Raw genomic sequence first — 17,045 nt, forward strand, 5'->3', positions numbered from 1 at the left:
CTCCAGATGATTTTTCCCCAGTCATCCTAATTAGTAAAGTCTTAACATACGACCATTCTCCTTTGTTAAAACGATGAGAAAATTTGGCATTTAGGTATGCAGTAATACTTGGGACACTGCCCAAGCTAAAACAAAAATCATTAAGGACACAGGTTAAACAAGTATTTTATGAAGAAAACTTCATTTAACTGAAGAGAGACAGGAAAAATTGGACGGATTTTTCACGTTAACTCCTGGGTGTTTTTCTGAATGTTTTGATAATATGCAAGTTTGTGAAAGATCCTCTATAGCCTATTCATCCACTGTTGCTAGGGTATACTCTATAAATATTAATAATGTTCACAGATGAAAAAGAATCCGTCTATATCAAGAAGGGTACTATCTAAATTTTGAGAAGATTAAATATGTTGATAAAAAACTAAGCAATAAAACATTTCCTCAATTAAAACTTATAAAAATTTAAATGATGGGTTTTTAAAAATTATTTTGACATGAGAATATTAGCATAAAATCAGCCAAACTTACATGGAACTGATTAGAATTACGACTTGGGGACAGATCAGCATCAGGTTATAAGATCATGGTCATTTAGTGAGTTTAACTGAAGCAAACAACAGCATCATAGCAAAATCTGTGACTCTGAATACTGATACCCTGTTTTTAAAAGCATAATTAAGATGACTTGCTATTTAGTCAATCTAGCAGTAAAAAGAAGATAAATAAAATATATTAAAATTAGCTTGATGCAATGGGGAAAAAATTAGTATATTTACCTTTACTTAGGGACATCTGCCACAGGTATTTCTTCTTTATTTTGTTACAAATGTGTTTGTATGTATGAGTGAGTGCATGTGTGCATAAAATCTTTGTTTCCTTCTCTCTTATAAGTCCTTATCATATAACATAAGATGTATTGACTTTATATCATAGTATTTAAGTATTGTTAACTTCACATCATAGTATTTGATTTATGAGGTATTAAGGAGAAGAGTAAACACTACCCACGGACTTTGCATCCTTTTCTGGGAAAAGGGTGTTTGTTTTCATTGTACACAGGATCATTATGTCATGTTAGGCAGAAGTATGACCTTGTTACTGTCTTTACTTGGAGGCTGAGTATGGTTTAAGGAGATGTATATGGGTGCCAAGTTGACAAGGAATGGACCTGTGATGGTTAATATTCCAGGTCAACTTGCAAACCCATGACATCCAGATATTTGGTCAAACATTACACTAGACATTTCTGTGAAGGTATTTTTTTAGGTGGAATTAACATTTAAATCATTAGTCTTTGAGTTAAAGCAGATTACTTTCTTAATGTTGGTAGACCTCATCCGATCGGTTGAAGGCCTTAACAGAAAAAAGACTGACCTCCCCTGAGGAAGGTGAATTCTGCCAGCAGTTTCAGACTTGAGCTGTTGCATCAACCTTTCCCTGCGTCTCCAGCCTGCTGGCCTTACCCTGAGGATTTTGGACTTGCCAGCTTCCACAATCACGGAAGCCAATTCCTTAAAATAAACCTCTCTCTCAGTACCCGGATACACACACACACACACACCCTATTGGCTCTTTTTCTCTGGAGAACCCTCACTAATACATAGCCCTACAGTTAAGAGCTTGGGTTCTGAATCCAGATTACTTGGGTTCACTCCTAACTCTAAACCAGTTGGGCCTCAGTCTTCTCGTCTATAAAAGGGGATAATAAACATTAGCCCCTAACCTCACGGGATTACTTTGAGAATTAAATAAATTTTATACATGGAAACTGTTTAGAAAAAGCATGCTCTATATGTTGGACATTGAGTTCTAAAAACTCAATAAATATTAACTATGATTTCCAAGCTTCTTCTAATATAGCTAGTAAAGTTGCAGTTAGTCTTAGAAAACACAAATGGCGCAAATAAAAAGAATTTTTTAGAAAAAATATACGAGGAAAACTGCAACATACAGGTTTTCAAAATACTCATTTCTTGAATGGAGTATCAATAACGAACATTTGAAAATCGCTGAAGTGAAGTACACCCTGCTTTATACAATAGCTGTGTTCTTAAAAACATACCTGCCAATAAAATACATAAATAATCAAATAATATGAAACTATTGATATGTTATAATCTCATAAATACTTTAAACTTGGTTTCTAATTGTTAATAGTTCTTAACATTTTGCCTCTACATTTTTATCCTCCACTTGGCCTCTATATATTTTGTCCATTTCTCTCACCCTTCCACATATACCCTTACCCTATAATTTCACCTCCTTTCCCTGCAATTCTCTATCAAGTGTATATTGTTTGTGTTTTTGTTTATTGTATTTTGTTTTTGTTGGAAGAAAGCCTAGCCGAACATTTATGTCCTTCTGGCTTGAGGAAAACTTTATAACACTGACACAAAAGCTGAAAACTATAAAGAAATAAAAATGACAGAAATTAATACTTAAATATCAGGTGCCTGATATATGTCAAAAAAGACACAAAGAAAAATTAGTGTAGAAAGAACACTTCTTACATAATGTCAAGTATTTAATGGAAATATTAATACTGATCTTTTCTTCTTATTTATTTACTTTTTAACATCTTTATTGGAGTCTAATTGCTTTACGATGGTGTGTCAGTTTCTGCTGTATAACAAAGTGAATCAGCTACGTATATGAATAATACTGATTGCTACTCTACAATGCTTTACACTTTACATTACACATCCACACAACTTATTCCATACTAACTTCATAACAATCCTACAAAGAAGTTAGAAAGCAAGTTTTTCAGCACAGGCACTAAGGACAGGTGATTCTTTGCTGTGGGTCGCTGCCCTGTTGAGTAGCACCCCTGGTCTTTACCTAATAGATGCTAGGAGCCTCCCCCCACTTCCACACTCACTCACATTGTAATAACCAGACGTCTCCAGACATTGCCAAATGTCCCTGGGGAACAGAATCATCACCAGTTGAAAACCACTGCCAGAAAGAAATAGTATCTTCTTTTTTATAAGCCGGGTGAAACTCAGTGAAGTTGATTGACTTGCCCAAATACACCCCTCCTCTGAATGACCTAGAAACTTGACCGTTATAGGACTCTGCCGTGAATGTTCTGGGTAAAACACGAACTGCCATCAGATAAATCGACTGTGATTTTTCTACGCCAACCACCTTCTGTTACAGACATTTCTGAACTCACTTTCTTCTCCGCTAATTCAGTCATGATTTCTTCATGGCTTCTTTCTTCCTCCAAAAGGAAAACATGCCATCATAAATTTCAAGTTAGAAATACACATTATGAAAATTTACGTAAGCGCAGAACGTATTTATACAGTGCATGCCTTGGGTTTTTTTCAAAGCAGTTTCTACCTTAGTTTGTGCAAGATTTATAAAGGAAGCTATTGCTCTTATTAATCAGGTGGCTAATATACCATCCAACCTTCATGATCTGCCTCTATCAGACACATATGAAACACTGAAAACATTCTCTTTTTATAGAAGCATCATAGCAGGAAACCTAGTCATATACTGGGAGGTAAAAGTAGAGCTGAAGACACTTTGATTATCTGACCAAAAATACTTCCGAGAGACTTGAGCTTTCATTGAAGCTTTGTGAGTTTGCTCAATGATCTGACAGTGTGTGGTCTTATTCAGTGCAATAAATAGCAATTCTTTCTTTGTTGTCATCCTTCCCCCAGGTCTGAAAAAATACTAGATTCTCATATTAATAATTCTAAACACAAACACTTCAAATGATTAATCAACCACTAAGCAGTGTCCTACCTCTTTTCAAACTATTTCTCAACAACAACAAAAAGGAAAAACGGAATTGTATCGTGCAATGCATTGCCATCTGTGTGCAGGCTGATAAGACGGAAAGAGAATATTTGAATGTCAGAGGAACATAGTTACAAACCATACCTTCCATGACATACACCAGCGACCCCACATCTCCTTCTTTGATGATGCAGCTGTCTTTGCCGTACTCCACTGGGTACATACAGTCCACAATCTCTTGGATCTGTGACAGCTCCAAGTTCTTCATAAAGTCGTTGTCAAGGATGGCTTCCTTTATAAGATCCTTGGACCTATGGTAAGAGAGGGAAGATTTACTGGCAGAGCTGACAAGCGCTTTCACCGTTTGTGGAGTTGAGCAGAGCCAGACAGCATTCAGGCACACTACAAAGGCATTTTCTTGTTAGGAAGCCGATAGTTTCCTGACAGACCTGAGAACAAAGTAATTCCATGGCAGCAGGAAAGACATTAAGAAATTTTCCTTTAAGTAAAATATCATTTAATGTATATGGGACTGACAAACAAGCAAAACCATACAATTCCATTTTGTTTTACTTATTTGTTTTACTTATTATTATTATTATTGTTTTGTGTGTTTTTTTGCGGTACACGGGCCTCTCACTGTTGTGGCCTCTCCCATTGCAGAGCACAGGCTCCGGACGCGCAGGCTCAGCGGCCATGGCTCACGGGCCCAGATGCTCCGCGGCATGTGGGATCTTCCCGGACCGGGGCACGAACCCGTGTCCCCTGCATCGGCAGGCGGACTCTCAACCACTGCGCCACCAGGGAAGCCCTTTACTTATTATTATACACAATTTGTTTACTTATTTTTTTGTGTGCCTCTTCCACTAGACTTTATGCTCTGTGAGGGCAGGGATCATTTTTAGCTTTTTCTCTACTATATGCCCAGTGTCTACTACAATGCCAGTTACAGTACAGGTGCTCAAGAAATATGCTGGATTTAAGAAAACAGTAAAGAATTGGATACTTAATTAGCTGTTTGGAAAAACTGGTATAAATGTGACAGTTCTTTATCCATACCTCATGCTTCTTTAGAGAAGATTTATTTCTTCAAGCAGCTTAAATTGAGGTAACTAGGCAGATAAAACTGTACTGAACAAGATGTTTTAAACACAATATGGTTTACACATGGGATTAAACAGGTAGTCGGCAGGAAAAATATTTACAAATTCTATAATTGGGATTCAGTGGTTAACAGGGAAGTTTTGCAGAACTAGAAATATGGTGATCATTTGATTCTCTGGGATAAGAAGTTTCAAATAAATTCCTAAGGATACAAAACTCAAAGTAAAGAGAAACCGAGAAATATTTTGTCAGGAGTTATACAATCAGAGTACTGTCAGAAAAGTCAGAAACTGGATAAGACAAAAGCAAAGTCCTTAGCAACACAGAGGGTAAGCAACACATTTGGAATTTTATGTTAAAAGTCTTAATTTGAAAAGCATCTGACTATAAGCTGGTCCTTGTTCACATTTGCTTAACGAGTGGCTTTCAGGGAAGTGACCTGCAGTAGTGAATACTGACTACGGCATTAGCACTCCTCAGTTCTTCCTGTTTTCTGTTCTAGACCTCAGTCTAACTGATCTAGCCTTCTCACATTATGTTTTGTAATGATTTGATTTTAAGTAGTAAAAAGGTATACATAAAAAATTAAAACAATATAAAATTTATCAACATGAAAAATATACCTAGAATGGACTGTTATGATGCAATTAAATTGTTTATGAAGAGTGTGAACAGCATGGAAAAAATCTTATACTATTTTTAAGTGAAAAAGCATGAAACAGATTGTTTTTAGAACACAAAAGCACGTGTGTGTGAAATGTAAAGAAAATAGGCTTTCAAATTAGATATATTTGGGTCCCAATCCTAGTGCTGTCATGTGTTAAAACCTTGAGCAGGCTGTTTTACTTTTCTGAATTTCCACTAACTTGGAAAAAATATCTGCACTACCATGCTCATAGCAGAATTATTTGCAATAGCCAAGACCTGAAAACAACCTAAGCATCCACTGATGGATGAATGGATGAAGTAGTTGTGGCATGTATATATAGATATAGATACACAATGGAATATTATTCAGCCATAAAAAATGAGAAAATCCTACCATTTGTAACTACACAGATGAATCTTGAAGGCATTATGCTAAGTGAAATAAATCAGACAGAGAAAGAAAAATACTGTATGATCTCACTCTATGTGGGATCAAATTTTAAAAAAAACTCATAGGAAAAAGAGATCAGACTTGTGGTTACCAGAGGTGGTGTGGCGGGGAGGGGGAATCTGAGGAAGGTAGTCAAAAGGTACAGACTTTCAGTTATAAGATAAATAAGTACTAGTGACATAATGTACAAAATAATGACTATAGTTAACATTACTGTATGATACAAAGGAAAGTTGTTAAGAGAGTAGATCCTAAGAATTTTCATCACAAGGATAATTATTTGAATTTTCTTTTTCTTTTTCTCTATATAAGATGATGGATGTTAACTAAACTTACTGTGATAATCACCTTCCAATATAGGTAAACAAACCATCATGCTGTACACTTCAAATTTATATGGTGATGAATATCAACTATTTCTTAATAAAACTGGAAAAACTATGTGAAGACTGGTAAAAATATAATGTTACTTTGAGTAAATGGTGGGTGAAAAGGTGGTGGTAGTAATTGCAGTTGCAGTAATAGGAAGAATAGTAATAGAGTATACAGTCATGACTTGAAACAGTATCAGAAGGAAATAAAATTCTGGCATTGGTTGCCTTTGGTGACAGAATTATATTTTTTCTTTCTACTTTTCTCTATAAAATTTTCTAGAATGGGCATGCTTTTTTATATGGAAACAACTCTTTAATTTCAAAGGCAGTTTATTAAAAGTAACTCTGCTATGAGGAAAAATAAAAATAATAATCTATTTCTCATTTAAATAATGAATTAGATACTTAATTTTTTTTTTTTTTTGCGGTACGCGGCCCTCTCACTGTTGCGGCCCCTCCAGTTGCGGAGCACAGACTGCGGACACACAGGCTCAGCGGCCATGGCTCACAGGCCCAGCCGCTCCGCGGCATGTAGGGATCTTCCCAGACTAGGGCACAAACCCGTGTCCCCTGCATTGGCAGGCAGACTCTCAACCACTGCGCCACGAGGGAAGCCGTAGATACTCAATATTGGTTGACTGTTATTGTCATATTCAATACTACTCTTTTCAATAGATTCTCTTTCACATGGCCTGTGTCTAAATACTAATGGCAGGAATTTTCACCTGATAAACAGATGGTGATGGATGGCCAGTGGTTAAGAACTTCAGAGTCTTCAGAATAGACTGTACATAAAAAGTCCTGTTTGTGAGACATTTACTTTAGTTTGATAGGACTATTTAACTGTATGTTTCTTTTAATTTATTTTTTAATTCTGGCTTGCTAAAACTTTATTTTTCCTGAGGCAAAGAGTTGTTTCCCTTGAGTATTCAACACAAGATGCAAAACTTTGTCCCCATCTATGATTTTCATAAAATCTCCTTTCTTAATTATCTTCACCATTCCTGACCTCGAGAATACCAGTAGCAACTTCATAGTGACTCCTGAGATCTACTCTTCTACTAATGATCTACTTTTCCAAATAACAGGACTTATTTGATCTTTAAGAAATTAATTTTAATCACATTGCATAATATTCTCTTTCCTACAAATTCCTTTATTTTCATTGAGTCAGAGAGTAAGGCCATCAATTGGTTCATATTTTTTAATATAATAAAAACTAGATATTATCAATCCCAGAATACCAACTTGTTTAGCTACAGATGATATCTTATCCTTTGGGAAATAATAATAGTGTTCCATTAAAATCTAAGTCCTAGAAATGCTGCAACATTAAAAATAAAGCCCTCTTCCAAGAAGATAATTAGCTACATCCAAAGATAATTGAAGAAAGCCACCTTCTCTCTTCTCATAAACGGTACAACTAACCTGTTCTATAAAGACATCAGAAAAGACAATATAACGCAGTCTTACACAATCCCTTAGAATTTTCCAACTTTTCCAAGTGCTTATCACAAACTGGAGGGGAGGGGGGAATTTCAGGATGCTCTTACTTCTCCAATTTCATTTTTTTGTTTTGTTTTGTTTTGCGGTACGCGGGCCCCTCACTGTTGTGGCCTCTCACTGTTGTGGCCTCTCCCATTGCGGAGCACAGGCTCCAGACGCGCAGGCTCAGCGGCCGTGGCTCACGGGCCCAGCCGCTCCGCGGCATGTGGGATCTTCCCGGACCGGGGCACAAACACGTGTCCCCTGCATCATCAGGCGGACTCCCAACCACTGCGCCACCAGGGAAGCCCCAATTTCATTTTAAATGGAGGACATTCAATCTCAAGTCCCTGAAGAAACAAACTGGAGGCTTTCAAACATGCCTTTGTGTTACTTTAAAACAAACTGAGAAATATAGGACCTACGTCTTATCATATATCCCTTCACAGAGATATTGTCCAATGACATTTGCCTCTGAAACATCCCAAATAATCCCTCTCTGCCTTCACAGAGTAATGTAACTCAAAGATGTTCTTGTCAGTGAGTAATATTTAAAGCCCTGCCTCTTCATGTAATTTTCCTTTAAGTCGTTTCCAATTGAAGGCTCAAAATCTTAGGGCAACTCTCATTAGTGTCCACTTGCTCCAACATTATAAACCATAATCAGTCACAGCCTCCACCTAACTCTTCTTAGAATGTTTTCCTTTCCCTAAAGAAACAGTCTAACACACTCACTGTAACTAAGACATGATGCTACATATGCGATCAGTTGAGTTGTGTTATCAGTCTGAGAGCTGAGGAAAGCTGCTAGCACAAGTTCCCGAAGGTGGTTAACTGCTCTAACCCCGAGTATATAGCTTAAGAACATTTTGACCTGAAAGGCGTAAGAAGCAAATGCAAAGATCTTGATTTTTTATCCTTCCTGTCTGCTTCTGTGTACAAATAATCTATTTAAAAAACAAAAACAACTTCTTCTATGCCCCAAATTTGTGACAGTTTAATGCAAACAACCATAAAGGTGACTTGGTTATTTCGAGTTGGCCCTATTGATTTGTCATCATCCAGTTGTCAGTCTCTGAAATATTGGCTATATATAATGGTGCGCTGCTAAATGCACTCTCCAGGAAAAAAAGAAAGCAAGCCCTGGTTTGTAGTGTTTGCCAATTTCCATGGTATAAATACTCCCACTATAGCCAATTTCAAGCTACTAATGTAAAGTCAACCTGCTTGCAAAAAAATCCTGAAAATTTAACAAGCAGTTCTTATATGAGCCAGATACGTTGGCTCCAACACATCAGATATAGATTCTTTTTCTAACACCCTAAGAACTTAGTGTGCCTTAATTTATAAATGCTAAAACTAACATGATGATTCTTTCCTTCCTTAAAAATTTTATTAGGTGGTATAATATCCCCAGATAACTTTATGGCAGGATTAGCAACGGGTCTTCCAAAATTTCAATTTTAAGAAAATGAATTGGAGAGCCCACTTCCCCATTTACTTATTGCAGAGAGAGTTCCTGAATAGACTCAAAGACTAATTGTCTTTCTACACAATCTTAGATAAAAATGGGCAATTCTGAGGTGAGCATAGGGAAATATACAGCTACTTCTCTAACAAGGGAGATGACATTATTCACTATTAATAAACAGAGCCTCATTAGTTTTCTCGACATTAATAAAAGGCTATTCTACATTGTGGTTATCATGTAGTAGCTTGCAATATCTATGTAGCACTAGTGTTATTTCAAAGAGTGGGGAAAGCTGTTTCAGACCAAAGTGTCAGGAAGGCTTCTCTGAGCTGAGGACTGCATGATGATAGGATCCAACCAAGCCAAGATCACGGAGAAGAGCATTCTGGGTAAAAGAAAAAACACATACAAAGGTCCAGAGGTTGGAAGGAACTTGATCTGTCCAATTGGTTCAGGAAGGAGACCTGTGTGGCTGAGGCACAGAGTGAGCTAGAAGGAAAGGGAAAGGAGAATGACATTGCAAAGGGAAGCAGGAATCAGGTCTCATACGGTCTTGAAGGCTGTGGTAAAAGAGTTTTATTTCATTCTAAAGCCTTAAGAATACAGTGAAGGGTTGATTATAAGAAGAGGTATGACTTAAGGTAATATACCTGACATAAAGAATAAATAATATAAATTTACTTTAAAATGTTACTGAGTTCATAGAGGCTTCTGTCATATTTCATCACTTAACAGATACTAAAAGCATCACTTATTATCCTATTAATGAGTTCTTATAACTGAACCTCTCGGGACCACTGTCTCACAACTCTTACATTTACCTGAACTTCAAATCACCGACTGTCATGCAACTCTTGCATGTTAGAAGAGAACACGGTCTCATCTCCAATTTCCAGCTATCTCCAGTGGCCTAAAAGCAATTCACTCTCCCTTCACAGCCTCTCTTTAGATTAGTTTCCCCCTGAGCACATCCCGAGCAATCGTAAATATGCTCAACACAGCCATGGCCAGAAATGTGAGAATTAATATCTGATCCCCTCATTCAACAAAGACGGCTAGGCACTTTAAAAACCAGTCAAAATTATTACTAAGAATGAAAATCAGCTAAAGCAATTTAAAAATGGTTTAGGAAATTTCTATAATCAACTTTTTGACTGAAAAAAAAACTCTCACTAAATCTTTCTAGCTCTCAAAGGTCAGTCTTAGGCTCAAATGTCAGGAGAAGCAGTAAATGCACTTTCAAGGTCCTTAATCTACAGTATAGTATCTTCAGTTGGCAGCTCAGAAATCCAAACCCCCATTGGTAATTCATGGCTCTTTTATGCAGATACAGTAATTGCAAGGCCCCTTAAAAGTGTCTAATTCCAGGAGTCACTGTGGCAAGACAACTCCATCTACATACTGTGAAATATTCAATGAATCATCTAGAAATAAGAAAAACTCATGGAGTAGTCCTCTCACTGCCCCAACTGTTGAGATTCTGCCCAAACAGTAGGTCCTATTTCTGGCCTAACAGCTTTCCTGAGTAAACTCTGTAGGTACAGAGCTAAGAAATATCAACCAGCCCACATTTTTTAAAGATAAGATTTAATCCTGCAAAGCTACTGGCCAATTGAGATATTTCCTCAAAACTGAAAATCAGTTTTCAACAGGTTTCAGACGAAATTTTCACATCAACAAACTCTGCTATAGCTATCCCAATCTTACCACAAAAGGTCATGAAGAAATCAAGACTACTTGCAGCGTTCATACCTATAATCAGTATATGATACGAAACATGTGAATCACTGGGACAAAATATATGATAGCAACATAGTTCTTAGGTGGTCAATGATATTAATCTTTTGTCTATTACATGGGTCGCAAATAATTTCCAGTTGCCATTTCTCTTCTTTTTTTCTGTAGTACTAAAATAGATGAGTATCTAAATGAAATTTAGATATTATAACTCTAAAGATAAACAATGATTTGGGTCAAGGAGAAGATGGTTAACCCATGAAGTATTTGTTTGCTGATGTATCACTTAAGCCTTCTTTTTAACTAATACTCGTATCTTATTCTCATTGACTAGGAATGATGCTAAGTAGCTCTTGAAATCACTAGTTACATGTTAACAAATGAAGCAAACTTGTATTAATGAAAGAAAAAGAAGATATTGCTCTTTGTAGGTGTTCATCAACTTCCAAAAAAATCAATATGAAAGTCTCCCATTCAACTACTGCAGTCATTCAGTGCTCCAGAGAGGCACTTACCAGTTACTTCACCCTAGTGAGCCTAACTCAAAACAGAGCAGTCTCCACAAGAGCCCAGATCAAACTCCTGTCCTATAAACTCCTCTCTCATATCACTGAAGAAGAACTGTGGGGTTTCATCAAACTGTAAACAGCTTTCCATGAGAATAATGACCATAAGAATCCCGGGAGAATAAGACTACACACATCACATTCCAGAATGTAAGAACCATGTGGCTGGATCTATTATGAATTAACTCTATTTTTGAAGTTAAAGATCTAACCTGCAAAACAAAAAGAGAGCGATGATGGAGAAGAAAACATTTGGCATATATTTATATGTCTAATTTCAATTCGACACTTCAAAGCAATTTCTTTTTTATCTTTCAAAGCACACAAACAATTGAGATCTCTTAGCATTCATTTGTTCCCAATAAGGTCAACATGGTCACACTATGAACATCCATTAAGTTCCTCATCACCCAGGGTGACCCTGCCTGCGGGGCATAGATTGGTAGCCATGATGTTTTGTCTAGTCCTTTGAAATCCAATAGCTCACGTCATCAGCATGTGTTATGCACTGTCATTTCAATTACTGTAATGGCTTGATTTTAAAATTGATCATTAAAGACATCATTTAAAAAAAATTCTCTTATTCAGCTGCTTTTCGGATTTAATCTCTGAGATAAATTACCTTTCATTTTAAATTGCCTTACATTTGTCTGAATTCAGCATGAGGAAAATAACATGTTTCTCTACCAACCCCCCAAGCCCTAAATGTGTATACTTTCTCTTGGCTGAAAATTATGAGTTGGGTCATTCATCACTTCCTCTAGTGATGCTTCCAGAAAATGAGAGCCAAATTTAGCCTTGTTACAGTGACCTACAGGTCTTAGGAAGGCAGATCTTCTACTTTGATGAACTTGGTTCAATTTCTTCTTCAAACAGCTTAGTTTGCATTAGGCTTTAATACATTAGAATACATTCAATACATTATACTTTGAGTCTGCCTGAAGGGAGATGGCATATATCCTGAAAAATATTTTAAATAACTAAAATTTAAAAACCAAACAATCATGCCCCTAGTTGTGAAAGCTCTCAAGTTTCAAGGCTTCTTAACCAAAGTGAAAAAATTAACCAATAATGACAACATGAGTCATCATCGTAATAGTAGTACTAATACCACTACAACTAATATTTATTAAGGGATTATTCCACGTTCTGCAATGAAAAGCCACCCCTCATGTAAATCTCACAATGACTTGCTAAGTTTGCCATCATGGAACTGAAGCTCAGAGCAGTTATAGAGTCTACCCAATATTGCACAGCCAGTACATGACAAGTAGATGCAAGATTTAAAGATCAACCCGTTTGACTTCCGAGCCACACTCTACTAAACCGTTTGACTTATAAGAACACAATGCTTAACTGTATTCATAATTTGAATAAATTATCCCAATTATAAAATCTAAAAGCAAATATTCTTCTCACTTAACTCTAATTCTGCAAAAGTAATAATGCTATGCTTGGATAATATGACCTTTTATCTGCAGAGAGCATTTCAGGCTTTCAAAACAATTCCACATCTAACAATTCATTCTATTATTGCCAAAAACCTGTGCAGTAGGTAGAACAGAGGTTACTATTATTCCTATTTGACAGATAAGAAAACAGAGACACAACAGGCTAGATGCTGCCAAGTTCAAGTACGAGATTAAAGCAGAACTCAGGTCTACTGCCTACGAGCATGAAATAAACACTGTTCTGACCTTCCTTCATTACACGCACTTTCATATTTTCTCTGTGTCTCTTGATGCCTTTTTTTCTCTTTGTCTCTCTGTCACTTTGGCTCTGTCTCTCTGTCTTTCACATACCTTTAGCCATTTTAATGTTTAAACTCTCTTGGACAAAGACTCAACAAATCCACTGCACCAGTATCAGCAGGGAACTCTGGCCATTTGACAATAATTCTATGGTTTTAAAAATTCTGTGACGGTTCATTCAGAGCGATTCCCTTTCTGATCTAATTCATTCTTCACATTACAGAAGTTTGAGCATGTCTTGTAGCTTTTACAGAGAGATGCCCTCACATAGAAACACCTCTTGAATTCAGCAATGTAATTCAACTTGTTTTGATTCCAGTGTGTTCACACGTTTGTTCTCTCCTCTCTATCTTGAGCACACACCCTTTCTCTCTCTCTCTCCTTTCCTTCCTACAAACCCTGCCTCAGATGGACTTGATATACATATGGAGGGGGGAAAAGTACACAAAAATTTACTATTACTTTGGGTGAATATCTGTATTTGAATTCAGACTAAAAAGGAAGCTCTCATTATGCTTATAGGATAAAAAATATAATATTCCAAGAAAAACTGCAAAGTCACCATTTTGTAACTAATATAATTAATGATCTGTAACATATATATATTTGAGAAGTCTGAATATAAGAATCTAAACATCAAATGCTTTCTATATATGTATTGATATTTTTAATAGATATCTAAAATATAGAATTTATAAACTTAACAAAACATTAGTATAATGGATTATACATTATGATCTAATGAGTTAGCTATTTTAAATTTTTATTGAAGAAGACAGAGGGGGTAGGATAAAAGAGAGGAAGGGAAGAAGGAAGATAAATAAATGTGATTTTATAACTTGAATCCACTATCTATCATCTTGTACCATGCTGCCCTTTAATGATCTGTCCCTTCCAGTGGCAAATAGTTAATACTCATTGTGTTTCCAACATGACAATTCTAGGTTCAAATTTAACCAATGCACATAAATACAAGCAAAAGTGATTGATGGGTTTAAAATACAACAATAATTATCCACAAAGTGATTTTTTTTCAGTGTTCTTAAAGTCTTTTATTCTATGTACATATTTTTACAAAATAGGGTAATACTATATAACATGGCTTTTCTCTTAATAGCTTCTAACAAACACTTTTCAAAACCAATAGAAATTTGTCATTATTTGTAAGGAATGTTCCTTTGTGTGAGATGTGCGCTAATCAAACTCCTACTGTTGGAAATTTAGTTTCTTAGCAGTTTTAATGAGCATGCACTTTGATCCTATGATCCTACTTTGAGGAATACATCCCACAAAGGTAAAGCACTGGTTTCTAAAGGTATATCTACAGGGACATTTATTGTAATATTATTGACAATGGAATAATCACTACAAACAACCTGGATGTTCACAAATAGGGGAGTGACTGAATAATTTATAGCACATTTGTACTATGAAATTTTGGACTGCTATTGAGAATGGATCAATATTAATTGTACAAATGACCATGGTAGGGGCTTCCCTGGTGGTGCAGTGGTGGAGAGTCTGCCTGCCGATGCAGGGGACACGGGTTCGTGCCCGGGTCCGGGAAGTTCCCACATGCCGTGGAGCAGCTAGGCCCATGAGCCATGGCCGCTGAGCCTGCGCGTCCGAAGCCTGTGCTCCGCAAAAGGGAGAGGCCACAACAGTGAGAGGCCCGCGTACCACAAAAAAAAAAAAAAAAAAAAGACCATGATATATTGTTAAGTGAAAAGTAGATCACAGGCTAATTGTATAAGGTAATTTTTTTTCATTTTTGAATTTTATTAATTTTTTTATACAGCAGGTTATTAGTCATCAATTTTATACACATCAGTGTATACATGTCAATCCCAATTGCCCAATTCATCACACCATCACCACCACCACCCCCACCGCTTTCCCCACTTGGTGTCCATACGTTTATTCTCTACATCTGTCTCAACTTCTGCCCTGCAAACGAGTTCATCTGTACCATTTTTCTAGGTTCCACATACATGCGTTAATATACAATATTTGTTTTTCTCTTTTTGACTTACTTCACTCTGTATGAAAGTTTCTAGATCCATCCACGTCTCAACAAATGAACCAATTTCGTTCTTTTTTATGGCTGAGTAATATTCCATTGTATATATGTACCACAACTTCTTTATCCATTCGTCTGTCGACGGGCATTTAGGTTGCTTCCATGACCTGGCTATAGTAAATAGTGCTGCAATGAACATTGGGGTGCATGTATCTTTTTGAATTATGGTTTTCTCTGGGTATATGCCCAGTAGTGGGATTGCTGGATCATATGGTAATTCTAGTTTTGGGGTTTTAAGGACTCTCCATACTGTTCTCCATAGTGGCTGTATCAATTTACATTCCCACAAACAGTGCGAGAGAGTTCCCTTTTCTCCACACCCTCTCCAGCATTTGTTGTTTGTAGATTTTCTGATGATGCCCATGCTAACAGGTGTGAGGTGATACCTCATTGTAGTTTAGATTTGCATTTCTCTAATAATTAGTGATGTTGAGCAGCTTTTCATGTGCTTCTTGGCCATCTGTATGTCTTCTTTGGAGAAATGTTTATTTAGGTCTTCTGCCCATTTTTGCATTGGGTTGTTTGTTTTTATAATATTGAGCTGCATGAGCTGTTTATACATTTTGGAGATTAATCCTTTGTCCGTTGCTTTGTTTGCAAATATTTTCTCCCATTCTGAGGGTTGTCTTTTTGTCTTGTTTATGGTTTCCTTTGCTGTGCAAAAGCTTTTAAGTTTCATTAGGTCCCATTTGTTTATTTTTGTTTTTATTTCCATTACTCTAGGAGGTGGATCAAAAAAGATCTTGCTGTGATTTATGTCAAAGAGTGTTCTTCCTATGTTTTCCTCTAAGAGTTTTATAATGTCCGGTCTTACATTTAGGTCTTGAATCCATTTTGAGTTTATTTTTGTGTATGGTGTTAGGGAGTGTTCTAATTTTATTTTTTTTGTTCTTTTTAAAAAATTTTTATTCTAATTTCATTCTTTTACATGTAGCTGTCCAGTTTTCCCAGCACCACTTATTTAAGAGACTGTCTTTTCCCCATTGTATACGCTTGCCTCCTTTGTCATAGATTAGTTGACCATAGGTGCATGGGTTTATCTCTGGGCTTTCTCTCTTGTTCCATTGATCTATGTTTCTGTTTCTGTGCCAGTGCCATATTGTCTTGATTACTGTACCTTTGTAGTATAGTCTGAAGTCAGGGAGTCTGATTCCTCCAGCTCCATTTTTTTCCCTCAAGACTGCTTTGGCTATTCAGGGTCTTTTGTGTCTCTATATAAATTTTAAGATTTTTGGTTCTAGTTCCATACATAATGCCACTGGTTACTTGATAGGGATTGCACTGAATCGGTAGATTGCTTTGGATAGTATAGTCATTTTCACAATATTGATTCTTCCAATCCAAGAACATGGTATATCTCTCCATCTGCTGGTATCACCTTTAATTTCTTTCATCAGTGTCTTACAGTTTTCTGCATAAAGGTCTTTTGTCTCCCTAGGTAGGTTTATTCCTAGGTACTTTATTATTTTTGTTGCAGAGGTAAATGCGAGTGTTTCCTTAATTTCTCTTTCAGATTTTTTCATCATTAGTGTAGAGGAATGCAAGAGATTTCTGTGCATTAATAGTGTATCCTGCAACTTTATCAAATTCATTGATTAGCTCTGGTAGTTTTCTGGTGGCATATA

The 17,045-nt window shown here is 36.5% G+C and overlaps 1 protein-coding gene across 2 annotated transcripts in view; it reads right to left on the reverse strand.

Annotated features, from left to right (window-relative positions):
- The window catches only part of PRKG1 (protein kinase cGMP-dependent 1), a 1,182,918-nt gene that overhangs the window by 1,018,529 nt on the left and 147,344 nt on the right, over window positions 1-17,045 (reverse strand). For both annotated transcript variants that reach the window (XM_027111907.1, XM_027111906.1), the window contains exon 2: window positions 3,898-4,064. In XM_027111907.1, coding sequence (XP_026967708.1) covers window positions 3,898-4,064 — 167 coding nt within the window. The remainder of the gene's footprint in view (window positions 1-3,897; window positions 4,065-17,045) is intronic.

Source organism: Aethalodelphis obliquidens, unplaced genomic scaffold (assembly GCF_003676395.1).
Source record: "Aethalodelphis obliquidens isolate GAN/ISIS:26980383/991018 unplaced genomic scaffold, ASM367639v1 scaffold11, whole genome shotgun sequence".
In the NCBI taxonomy this organism is placed as follows: domain Eukaryota; kingdom Metazoa; phylum Chordata; class Mammalia; order Artiodactyla; family Delphinidae; genus Aethalodelphis; species Aethalodelphis obliquidens.